Source organism: Impatiens glandulifera, chromosome 8, assembly GCF_907164915.1.
Source record: "Impatiens glandulifera chromosome 8, dImpGla2.1, whole genome shotgun sequence".
Classification (NCBI taxonomy): Eukaryota; Viridiplantae; Streptophyta; class Magnoliopsida; order Ericales; family Balsaminaceae; genus Impatiens; species Impatiens glandulifera.
This window is the reverse complement of record NC_061869.1, coordinates 6,273,911-6,288,377: the sequence shown is the minus strand read 5'-3', so window position 1 is coordinate 6,288,377 and position 14,467 is coordinate 6,273,911. Positions and strand designations below refer to the sequence as shown.

The following is a 14,467-nucleotide window of genomic DNA, read 5'->3' as shown; positions in this document are numbered from 1 at the left end:
TTAATTGGTTACAGTTAAATCAGGTGCGTTGAATCCAATTTTATTTTTGTTCATATCACCCCATGTCTTCGTAATGTTTTGATTGCTCAAGTTAAGACGCTTACGTTTCTTCTTCTTATCAATTTATTTTAATTAACATTACTTTTAATGAATAATAATAAATTATAAAATAATTGAAGCGGATAATAATAAAAAAATAACACCCATGATTCTAAATGAATTTAATAACATTTAATGAAGAAACAACTCATTTTGAAACAATTTTTTTATGGCTAACGTGTCCGTGTCTCTGTCTAGGTTGAAGTCACGTGTTCAAATTGTAAAATAAAACATTTTTTTTTAAGAAGTCATACTTATATATTTATTTTCACACCATTTCAATTTTAAAAAAAAAATATAATACGTGTTCGATTCTCACTAAAAGCACCTCGATTAAATTGTGTCACTAAAAGCATCCGACTAAATTGTGTCGTAACTATTGTCACACAAAAATAAACCATTCGAATTAAACGGTGTCATGACTATTGTCACACGAAAATAAACCAATCGGATTAAACGGTGTCATGACTATTGTCACACGAGAATAAACCCGATGTCATGACTATTGTCGGCACGAGAATAAACCAAGATAAGAAATTTTATTATTATTATTTTCAAACAAAATTCTCATTCTCATTATAACATAAGATTAAATTGATTATATACATTGTAATATTATATAAATAGAATAAATGAAAATCCAACAAATATATATATTAATAAAAAAAATGTAAAAAAACTAAGAACTTAATAAATTACACAAATATATAACTACTATGTATATATGTTTTTTCCTATGAAAAGAAAAATATTTTTATTAATTGTTTTGCTGCTAACACTCACTATAAACGGTAGGATCCGATTCTTGTTCACAGATTTGCTTCAAAAGGGCTGACGTCATCTCACTGTTCTTATTTCCACGTATCAATGGCAAAGCCGAGTTCGAGCCGAGTGAACTCGCAGCCGCAATCGACTCAGTCTGGCTCACCACGTCCGTACTCTTCATTAGATGTTCGTTACGGACAAATTGATCAAACACACCCGTTTCCGTCACCGAGTTCTTCTTCTTCCTTGACCCGCCTGTAACTCGAACGATTTCCGTCAACATCGCCGCCGACAATCGCCGGACGCCGCGTTCACCACCGACAATCAACCCCGGGATGAATTTTGGTTGAGTTTTGGCCGAGTTTTTTCTACCATGCTTATTGCTGCTTGTTGTTTCTGATTCGGTGAATATTATGACTGATTCAGGGGACTGAGTTCTGACTCGGTTTATTGAATCGCCGATTGATAAAATTTCCATTACATCGATTAATGCCGTGTGTTTGAATTTCCTTCTTAATCTGCCAAGAAGCATTGGATAAGTTGCCCATCTTCTAAGATTCATTGGAACATGATCGAGAAAGCCAGCGAGGGAATTTTCCGGGTCGAGTTCGTCGGCGGTGAAACTCACTACAGAGCCGTAACTCAAACGAGTTGACTCGTTTTCACCTTCCCCACTGTAATTGCTTCGAATTCTTCTTTTACCCCAGATTGTCTCTCCCCATTCCTTCCCTTTCTTAACCGATTTCATGAACTGGGTTCGATCAAGACCAGAAGATGAGTTCGATTTGGGTCGAGTTACGAGTTTAGAAAACGATTCATTCTCTTCCATGACTACTCTCTCGAGTGAAGAAATTGAAGAAGGAAATAAGAGAACAATGTCGGCCTTCGAAGTTAAACCAGACCTATGTAAAGTTCTCAAGAACAATCGAAGGTCTTGAAGTGTAACCGACTCGGTTATATGAGCCACGAGTAAATCAGTCATGGCCCTGGTACCTCTTCGATACAATTTACCCATTCCTTGTAGGGCATGGAGTGAATTGTTGGATTTGGTGTTCAATTTCGGATTGGGTTTCCATAAACTGAAAGGAAAAACACGAAATGAAGTCGATTTACTCGGAATTTGAAGATTTGATGAGTATAGACGGCGGCGGGATGAACCGGCGCCGGCGGCGCCGGAAGAAGTGTGAGAAGGAGGGTCGAATGTGGAGAGAGTGAAGAGGAGGAGAGATAGGAAGACTAAAAGGGCACATATGTAGATGGTTGATTGAGCTTTGTTCAGAAGATTACTCGAATTGGGTCGCCGGAGACGAGGCGGCGCCGGCGACGTCGCCGGCGAAGATGATAAGTTTGAAGTTTGTGTTTTTGGATTCATGGAAATGGGTTGTTGTTGTTCGTCGTAATCTGGGAAGAAAACAAGAAGGAATTCCATTCCCCATCTCTCTTTGTTTTTGCTGTTCTTTGATTCCATTCTCTCTCTAATTCTTGATTTCTCACTCTTTCTCTCTCTTCTGTAAATGGTGTTAAAGACTCTTCTCTCGTCCATTCTGTGTGGGGCGGACTGTCTGTATTCTAGTTGGAACATGACTGTGGACATATTTTAATAATTACTTTTAATTTTAATAATTTTAATTTTAATAATAATTTATTCATTATAAACAGTTTTAAATGCACATACATGTCGGCACAAATCATATTTAAAATGATGACAGTATTGATTTTGGATAATTATAATAAATGGGAGTGTGCTGGTTACTAGAAAAAAGAAAAAGATCAAATATTATAACCTAGTTTTATATTAAAAGATAAAATAAACTTTTGTTTTTAATAGAAGGGGAAGGATCTACCATGTTAGGAAACACTTTTTCAGTTTTTTATATAGGATAATAACCCATTTTTGTTAATTTAACGTTAAAATATTATATATTTTTATATTATTTTTAAAAAGTGTTAATAAAATAAACATTACATAAAAGAAGTTATATATATTTGTGTATTGATAAGATCATCCATTATTTTTTGAAGCTCGATCTCTTCTACTTGACACTTTAATCTAAGTTAAATTTGTTACATTTTAAACTGGATAATATATATATATATATATATAATTATATTATATTATGTTTCTAAGATACTAAAATTCAGTTTAAAAGTTATCTTAATCGGACATAAACCTGATTATGGAGAACCATAGGAAAAAAGGACCACTTCATTTGGAAGGTTATATTATTTTGTTTTATCAATCTCAAATTATAAATACATATAGTGTGTTCTTGAAGTAAAGAATATTGATTCAAAATTATGTATCTTTATCATCTTTAGTTTAAAGATCTTCCCCGATTCATAAAATAATGTCTTTATATTGATCAATCTATTTTGGTCTACTTTTTGTGTGTAATAAAAGAATTATATTTAATTTAAAGAGAGTAATATGAGAATAAAATCAAAAAGAACCACGAAAAGAAAAACATATTAAAGAACGTAGTGCAAGTGTTACATACTTGACATCATATTTCAACTCCACTCGACTTATTGTCTTTGGAATGATTTCATGGCCAACCCTAACCCTAGTAATGCCCGCTAGAGCCGCCTAGGCCACATTAGGAATGCAAATGAGGCAAGTCGAACTCAAGTCAACTTGAGCTCGAACTCGAACGAGTTTATAAATTTGAGTTCGAGCTCGACTCGACTATTTATCTACAAATTCGGCTCGACTTGAAAGCTTTAACTAAAATTAAATTTTCAAACTTGAATCAAACGAAAAATTATTTTCAAAATGAAAATATCAAACCTTTTCACACTTATTCAACATTAAAAACATAATATTTTAAAATGAAAATATGAACCATTATAACTATTCAAAATTCCAAAACATGATATATAAAAAAATTTATTTTCTTTTTTGTCGTCAAATAATTAGTTTCTCATTGTAAATAGTTGGACAAATAAGTAAATGTCAATTTAAGAAAAATCAATTAGAGAAAATCAATATTTAATCATTAATAATAAATAACAACATACAAAGATATCGATATATATATATAACAAAGGCTCAATATATATTTTAAGTGGAGTCTATTGAAATAAACTAGTTTATATATTTTAAGTGGAGTCTATTGAAATAAACTAGTTGATAATAAACAAGAAACATGACTATTAACATAATCATTAAACACCTATAAGATCTATATATAGGTCATCTCACCGCAAATACGTCTCACAAACTGAATGTCTTTAGGCATAATAGTCACACGTTTTGCATATATAGGTCATCTCACCGCAAATACGTCTCACAAACTGAATGTCTTTAGGCATAATAGTCACACGTTTTGCATGAATGATGTAGAGATTAGTGTTTTCAAATAGACTAACTAAATAAGCCTTGATTGTTTCCTAGAGAGCAACTATGTCGGAGCTCTAAAGTCTCATATCTGTTTTGAAATCATGTGCAATCTCATGAATAAATCTTTGGAATGAGAGTTTACATATCAAAATCTTTGTACTCTTTTAGTACTTTCGGATATCTCTCAAAGCAATCGTTCATGGCTAAACTTGTGGGGCTTCTTCACACCTCCGATAGATGGAGTATATTTTCTAGCCGCCTTCATTACTAATTACTTCGTCAATGCCTTGCCTCTAGTTGATTTACTAGGGGGTCTATTTCTTGCGCGTCATTGAATAAATGAGAGATAATATAGAGAAATGAAGCAACCTTGTGAATGAGTAAGATAAATAGTGTAAATGAGAGATAGTATGAAGAAAAATGATGCAACTCTTGTGAATGAGTAAGAAAAATATGAAGATGAAAAGTCATGTAGGATAAGGACGGATCTTGGATTTAGAGTTGATGTGGACTTCAATTTAATGTAATTATATATATAATATTATAATATTTAAATAAGTTGATTTTTACAAGTATAGAATGAACTATGTTTGTTGTTAGAAAAAGAAATTTGAAGACTTTCACTAGATTGATTTTGGATTGTAGAGATCATAAATGAAGAATTTTCAATAATTTATCGATCTCTATTTTTTAAAAATGAATATATTGATGTCTTTTATTTCTTTGCACCAAATTGATGTTCTATTATTTTATATATCTATACATAATTTTCAAGATTAAATATTTTATTAATCGAACAATTAGAGTACAATTATGAAAAAGTAGAAGAAAAAAAAGTAATACTAACATAATAAATTTTCAAAAATATCATATACATAATTAAATTGATGATTATACCCATTAAAAAGATGAGAATTAGAAGAAAAATTAAAGCCAAATAAATGTTAGCTCTTTGAGAATTAAAAGAATAAATATGATGATTTTGTTTGAAAATAATTAGAGAAAAGATAATTAGTGGAATAAAATTTAAGATTTGTGACTCCTTGCAAACGACTTACGGAGAAAACTGGAAATCTAAGTGTTTCCTTACAACACAAAGTATTTTCATGGCATATCTAAAGTACAAGCGAGAAATAACGCTATTAACTCGATATCCATTGTTGGTGCCGTGCATGAGAATGAACCAACTATATCTTTTAGTTTTATTCAATTTTACAAAAAAAAGTTTCAGGAATCATTTCAGGTTAGACCAAAGCTAAATGACCTTAGTTTTGCATCTGTAAATGCAAATGAAAAATGCATGTTGGAAGCTCATTTCTCTATCGAGGAGGTGAAGACGACAATAATGGATTGTGGTAGTGATAAGTCCCTAGGAGCGACAGTTATACTTTGTGATTTTTTAAAAAGGCTTGGGAGTTCCTTAAGGTTAATATTATGACGACTATGAATCATTTTTATCGTTTTTCATATTTTGAGAAATGTTGAAATTCTACATTGATTGTCCTTATTCGTAAGGTAACCGAAACTATCGACGTGAAGAATTTCCGTCCCATCACTTTGATTACATCATTTTATAAGATTACCTCGAAATGATTGGCAAACAGAATGTGTGGAGTTTTGGGTACGGTTATCTCTAACAATCAAATGAATTTCATCAAAGGTCGTCAAATTTTCAATGCAGTAATAATCTCTAATAAATGTATTGATTCGGCTAACTCTAGAGGCGATAAATGTGTTTTTGTCAAACTCAATATCGAGAAAACATATGATGATGTTAATTGTGAGTTTTTTTTATATTATGGATAGAATGGGTATGAGGGAGAAATGGATCAGATGGATTAGATTTTACGTATCGACGATGAAATTCTCTATTATCGTGAATGTGAGCTATCATTCTTTCTTTGAGTGTTCAAGGGGTTTAAGAGAAGAGGACCCTCTTTCCCCTTTCTTATTTGTTATTATTATGGAAGACCTTTCTAAAATAATGTCGTTTGCCGAAAATGCGAGTTTGTTTCTTAGGGTGGAGTACGGTTCAAGACGATCTTCGTTCTCTATATCTCATTTATTATTTGTAAATAACACTCTTTGCATAATTTAGGCTACTGAGAGAAATGTCAAGCACCTTCGTGATATTCTTTGGTTATTTGGAGCGTGTTCGGGACTGCGTGTTAATTTGAATTAGTCTAATATCTTTTTCTCTAATTCAGTTTTTTCTAGGAGAAAGATTAAATTGGCATGTATTATGGGATTTAAAATTGGGATTTTTCCGTCTACGTATCCTGGGCTCCCTCTAGGGGCTAAAGCTAGCTCCAAAGCGTCTTAGGACCCGATCATTAGTAAGATGGAGAGAAAACTTCCCATTTAGGAGTTCGTTTAATCCTTACCTCTTTTTTCAATTCCAACTTATATGATGTCTCTATTTGTCCTCCCAAAGTGTGTGGTTGTGAAGATGAAGATAATTATGTGTAAATTCTTATGGGGATCGTCTAATTCCACATTTTCTCATTTAGTGAGTTGGGATAAAGTTAAATTAATAAAAAACTAGGGGGATTGAGAATTCACGATCTTGTTTTTTTAATAAAGCCTTATTATCCAAATGGTATAGTAGATTTGCATCTAAGTAAGAGAGTATTTAGGCTAATTAAATTAAATGTAAATATGATCTGGACAAGTCTGTTATGCAACATTTGGTGTGATATTTATGCCATGTGAAATGTTTATCAAGAGCATTCAATTTTTATTGTTATCATGAAAAAATATCGAAAACACTTTAACCACTAAACCACCTAAGAATGTTGAAAAAATATCTTGAAAAACTTAATCTCACTCATCCATAATTTTATATAAATAGTCTCTTCTCTTCTTAATATATATATATATATATATATATATATATATATATATATATATATATATATATAAAGCTTAACATTTAAGATTTTTTAATTTTTAAAAATTATGATAAAAAAATTATATATATAAATATTTATATATAAAAATAAATAAATAAATATGTAACATTATATATATATTACCCTAATTAAAAAATATCTTTCCTAATTTATTTAATAATATATAAAAATTATATAATGTTATACTAATATTCTTAACCAAAAAATTAAAATTAAAAAAAATGCTACATGTTAAGATAATAATAATAAAAAAAAGATCATCATTTTTAATATGTAATATACATAGACCTTTTTAAAAAGAATAATAAGAGAATAAAATATTTTATATAAAATTAACAATGAGAAAAATTATTTTTTTCATAACATTGTTTTTATTTTATTATTTTTATTTTATTTAATTATTTTTTCATAACATTGTTTTTATTTATTAATTTTATTTTATTTTATTTTATTTTATTAAGTTTATATATATATATATATATAAAAAAAAATGAGAATAGAAAGTATTTATATAAAATTAATTATGAAGGAAAATATATATATATATATATATTTTTATATATATATATATATATTTTTATATATATATATATATATATATATATATATATATATATATATATAAAAAAAAGGGAGAGAGAGAGTTAGAGAGAAAAAATATAATTATGGTTAGTTGTTTAATTTAATTATGAAAAATATTTATATAATTAAAAAATATATATAATATTATAAGAAAAAATAGGAAAAAATAATTAATTATAAAAAATAGATTACTTGAAAGAAAATTTAAAATAATTAATTAGGAAACAAAAACGTTGATGAATGTGGATAAAACTCAAAATATCTAATTAAGCGTTATTAGATATATAAATCATTCACCAATCTCAATCAACCTCTAATTTTGTGATACTATGATCCTTTGTTATGAACTATTTATCTCTCAATAAATCACATCCCAATCACACTTTCACACGTCTTTTTTTCATAGGAAAATAAATTATCAATCTCAATCGACATTTAATCTCGTAATCTCACAATTCGGTCAATCAAATATTTGATTTGTATGTTTTTAATCACTCTCATTATTATTGGCTTATCATCCCTCGATAAACAACATTTTAATCATACTTAATTAAATGTTGTACTTATTTTGTTATGTTACAAGTTAAAAATATACTTATAATAATTTTAATTTAACTTTTAACCATTTCAAGTTTATGGGAGGTTTAACTAGGGATGTAAATGAGTCGAGACGTTCGTAAGTCGCTCGGTCAAATCTCGATTCGAGTTCGGTTAAAATCAAATTCAAGCCGAGCTCGAGTCAACTCGTTTAAGATTCGAGCCGAATTCGAGTTTAGGTAAGACTCGCTTGATAACTCGTCAAGCTTTTTCGAGCCTAATCATATAACTTTTTTATTTATTACATTTTATTTTTTAATCAAAATTTGAAACACCCATAAAACTATTTATGAGCTTATTTATTGTTTATGATACCGATACCAAAATTATTGGTACGTAAAAAGTATGAGATTTTTAACATTTTGTATATCAAGATATATCAAAATAATATTTATAAATTAAAAAATATATATTATATAATATTTATAAGGAAATAAATATATTGATATTAATTTAATTACATAAATATAATTTTTAAAAGTCAAATAAAAAAATATAATTATATTATAATATTATTTAATATATATAATCTTAATATATTATATTTTATAAGATATAAAAGTATTTTTATTTTACTATAAAATATTTTATTAAAAAATCATTTTGAAGAAGACTCAAGTGACTGTATTGATACTTTTTTAACAAATTTATATATTTTTTATTAATACATAACTAAAGATATGAAATATTTGTTTGGTGAACTAGTGATTTATGAATGGTGATTTATATATTTTTTTAATATAAGAAATTAATATATAAATATATTTAAATTCAAGTTTTTGAGTCTATCGAGTCGAACTCGAGCCTATGATTATATGATCGAGCCGAGTTCGAGCTTAATATTAAAATCTCGATCGAGCTCGAGCCGAGCCAATAAAAAACGAGTCAAGTCGAACTTGAGCTCGGCTCAGTTCGTTTACACCCCTAGGTTCAACCCACGATTCGACCCAAATATCAATTTTATCTCACATATATATCTAGATTAACCATATTTCTCGACCCGACAATCTGAACACTATAAATTTAAGCATTAATATATATATATATTTATTAATTAATTAAAAAGTTACTTATATTGTTAACCTAATGTCTCACGTTCATCAAATATTGTGTTGAATCTAAAATATAAATTCGTATTAACATAGTTGGTTAATGGGTCGTAATTATTTTTTTGTTAGGTTGTAATTTCAAAACACATCTATAACATTTTTATTTTATTTTTAATTGTTTCAAGTTTATGGGTGTGTCAACCCACTATCTAACCCGAGTATTCATTTTGACTCACATATATATCCAAATTAATCACATATCTCGACCCGGTAATTCGAGCATTTTAAATTTAAGCTTTATTATATATATATATATATATAATACAATTTAATTCGTATATCTCAATTTAAAGTCTCATATCTTCCTAAAAAAATCTGCAATAATAATAACAACTGATAAGGATAAAAATAGAAAAGTGAATAATAAAAGTAAACTTTGATATTATTATTATTATTATTATTAAATGCAATCTATTTTAAATATTGTGAATTTGATAAATATTATGTATAATTTATTTGTAAAGAGAATATACTTTATTTAATTTTAATGAATTAAATTTTTTAGTAATTTTAAATGCTATAAAAAGCTTAATATTTTCTTTAAAAAAATACTACAATATCAATAATGATAAATGGATAAGGGATAAAAAAAGGATGTAATCTATTTTAAATATAATGAATCTGAATAATATTATGTTTATATTTTAACGTCATTCCTTACAACAAATTTTAAAATTTTTAATTCTTTAATTTTATGCCTTATTTATTTATTTATTTATTTATCTATCCGTTTGTCTCTTTCTTTCGAGAATCTCTTAGTTTTCTTAACTATATTTTGATATAAAAAATGTTAGAAGGATTGATTGAATACAAATTAACAACTACAATTTATTAATTATATGAAATTACATAAGATTTATTGACTTGTTACTCTTTTTTGGTTAATAATTGGAGATCTCACTGAACCAAACCAAATATAAGCTAACATTCAAACTCCCCTTTTATTTATTTAAAAAAAATAAAAAATTATTGAGCTGTATGAAGATAACTATAATTGAATTTTAATAAAAACGTTATTAAATTTGTTAATATATATTTTATCTAAAATAATATTTGAATTAGATATATAAACAAATAACTTTTTATAAATTTTATCTCAACAAATAACTTTTTATAAATTTTATCTCAATTAATATTAGAATTAGATATTTAAAACAACATTATTTTTTTAAATAAATTTAACTTTGTCCAAATCTATTTAATCGTTTTAAAACATCAACATTATTAATAGAATAAAAATAATAGTTTAAATTAAGTGACATTTATAAGTAAATAAATAAATAAATTATTAATGTCATTAATTTAATTACAACATGAAGAGATTTGCGAATTAATTTTAGAGAATAGGTAATCAAACCCCTTAATTTGTTAAAACTAGGTAGTTAAATTAGCGATATTGTTATTTTGTTCGTTTATTTAGAAATTACACTTAAATAATAAGTTAATTGTGTTTAAAACCTTTAAGACAAAATTTATTTTTTTATAATTTTAAAAATAAATAATTTTTAAAATTTAAAAGAATAGTTTCCAAATTTATATCGGCACGGATAACGGATAAGGAGTACAATTTTATAATTGAGTCAATTAAAAACATTATCATTTAATGGAGTTAGACTATCTATTAAAATTTCAATTTAATAATAAACTCATTTAAAAATATTTTATTTATTTAAGCTTTTAATCACACACATCATTTAAAAACTAAATTTAACTAGAGAATTAATTTTTTTTTTATAAATGAATATAAAATAAATAAACATATTTAAATAAATAGTATTTTTAAAATGAGTTTATCTGATTAATTAGCAAATAAAAACTTAAACAAAATATTAAATGAGCATTATAAAATATTATCCCATGTTTTATTACCTTCTTAAATTTTAACCATCATTATCCAAATACATCATTATCCAAATACATCATTATCCAAATACAATCATGCATGTTTATTGAATACACATTACACATAATCAAGTATTGTTTTTGGTTATTTCATTGGGATAAGCATAACTTCTGAAATGGAAGCTATCAATTAGGACCTTCTGATTTGTTGATTCGCCTGAATGGATCATAACCAGGTCCAGGTCCAATTGGTGATTGCTTCAACTCAAAAGCTTTTAAACTATATATACCATCGTAGACATCCCTAGACATAAACTTCTTTGGCAAATAAACTTGCATGATAAGCTTACAGAAAACAAAAAATCAGCGATCAAAACTGTGTAAAGAATAGGTGAAGACGGTCGGAGATCGAAACTACTTAAAGAATAGTAGAAGACGACCAGATATCCAAACTACAACAGGAAGAGAAGAACACAGACAAAGATCGAAACTACAACAAGGAGAAGACAAGCAGAGCTCAGAACTATAACACAGGAAGAGAAGAAGATAGAGATTGGAACTACAACAGGAAAAGGGACAAGATGGCCAGAGATCGGAACTACAACAAGAAAAGGAGAAGACGACCATAGACAAGAACTGCGCCAGGAATAGGAAGAAGAAAAATGAATGTAAATTTTTCATTTGGGTCTGTGTCCCTTTATAATAGGAGAGGAGATTGAAGATACAAGGAATAGGAAAAACGGCGGCGCCAGATAGAAAATGAAAAAAAAATAATTAGGGTAAAATCATTGTGAAATTTAATTTGGGCTTGGATCCTATTGTAAATAAATCTTTGGCCCAATATCTATTTGAGTCTGAACTTTGAGATTTGAGGCTTTTCCTCTTTCTATTTTAATTAATTTATCATTATTTTATTTTAATTAATTGATACCTAAAAACAATTTATTTTTATATCAAACACATTATTTTTATCTTCATCGTCTTCTTCATTAAAATTTGCTCGTCTAGGAGAAGTTTGCGAGAGTCTTGAATCCGAAATAGCAGTAATTTGATCATTTACCGATTTAACGATCTGAATTTGATAAATCTTATTTTTTTTCCTTTCTTCGATGAAAGGTTAAAGTTTAATGTTATTGTAGTTTTTGAGTTTCTTCTTACGCGCCTAAGTAGAAGATATGACTTTCTAGATTGAAGGGTATAATTTGGTCATGTTGTCGCTACATGAGCATGATTGGGGAGAATGATAATCTAATTTTGCTTGTTCCGAATATATATAGAACAAGAACATCTATCAATTAATTAAAAATAAAATAATGTTACATAAATTAAAATAGATGGGCATTTAGTTTGTTTGGAGAAAACATCAAATGCAAAGTTCGAATCTTATTAAGTAAAATCGTTCTAAGTTCGAGCTCTAAACAACAATTGTGTTGTAAATCATCAAGGGTAAAATAAAATTTTGTCAAATATTTTTTAAACTCTTACAATTGTATCAATGATTTATTAATTGTCAATATTAAATTCAATCTTTTAATAAAAACAAATAAAATACAGTCAACAAATAAAAACTTATTATAAACAAAAACTCTAAAAACAATTTATTATAGAAATATACTATTTTTTTTTGCAAAGATAATTTAATAAACCTTCATTTAATAATGTTATACTAATATTCTTAACCAAAAAATTAAAATTAAAAAAATGCTACATGTTAAGATAATAATAATAAAAAAAAGATCATCATTTTTAATATACATAGACTTTTTAAAAAGAATAATAAGAGAATAAAATATTTTATATAAAATTAACGATGAGAAAAATTATTTTTTTCATAACATTGTTTTTATTTAATTATTTTTTCATAACATTGTTTTTATTTATTAATTTTATTTTATTTTATTAAGTTTATATATATATATATATATATATATATATATATATAAAATGAGAATAGAAAGTATTTATATAAAATTAATTATGAAGTAGAATATATATATATATATATATATATATATATATATATATATATATATATATATATATATATATATATATATATATATATATATATATATATATAAAGGGAAAGAGAGTTAGAGAGAAAAAAAATATAATTATGGTTAGTTGTTTAATTTAATTATGAAAAATATTTATATAATTAAAAAATATATATAATATTATAAGAAAAAATAGGAAAAAATAATTAATTAATTATAAAAAATAGATTACTTGGAGAAAACATCAAATGCAAAGTTCGAACCTTATTAAGTAAAATCGTTCTAAGTTCGAGCTCTAAACAACAATTGTGTTGTAAATCATCAAGGGTAAAATAAAATTTTGTCAAATATTTTTTAAACTCTTACAATTGTATCAATGATTTATTAATTGTCAATATTAAATTCAATCTTTTAATAAAAACAAATAAAATACAGTCAACAAATAAAAACTTATTATAAACAAAAACTCTAAAAACAATTTATTATAGAAATATACTATTTTTTTTTTGCAAAGATAATTTAATAAACCTTCATTTTGAATATAAAAATAAATTATCCGTTACTAGATCTTTTAATCTTTTGGGATAGCATAAAACGATGGTCAAATTTATAAAAACACAATTTCAATAAAATGATATAAGGGAAATTAAAATATTTCCAGTGAAAATTAATAGTTAAAATGATAAAGTGTTTTGATAACATAACTTAAATGCACAATAGTAAAGACTATCAAAATATAAAAATAATCGCCCAAGCTATGATGATAAATTTTGTCAAATTGATCGTATTCTAATAAAAAAATAAATAAAAATGATATAAATGTTGCTAAGAGATATTATTCAAGTGAAGTTGATGAGTATCACGTTAACATACTGATGTAATATAATTCTAACAAAGAATGCACATAATTGCAATTTGCAAGTTAGAAACAATCTAATATTTATATTGAGAAAGTAATAAATAAGTAGCAACACATATTAAAAATCTTTTGATCAACAAAGAATAAAAAAATTAAAAATTGAAACAACTAGATATAATAGTTTTTCTTCAAGCTAAAATATTATCAAAACGATATAGTTTATCATATTTTAGTTCTTTTAGCATCTTAAACTTTAGGGCACCATTGCAATTTCTTTCCAAAGCATTAAATGATTTTTTTGGGTCATTTTTTTAATACAATTATATTATATGCATTTAACACTAGGCATCTTTATTGCACCCACG

General features: G+C 26.3%; 1 protein-coding gene across 1 annotated transcript; it reads right to left on the bottom strand.

The window, feature by feature from the left end:
• Positions 1–735: 735 nt before the first annotated feature.
• LOC124911500 lies at positions 736–2,494 on the bottom strand. Its single transcript, XM_047451995.1, has one exon. The coding sequence runs from the start codon at positions 2,456–2,458 to the stop codon at positions 872–874; it is 1,587 nt and encodes a 528-aa protein (XP_047307951.1). The 5' UTR covers positions 2,459–2,494; the 3' UTR covers positions 736–871.
• Positions 2,495–14,467: the final 11,973 nt, after the last annotated feature.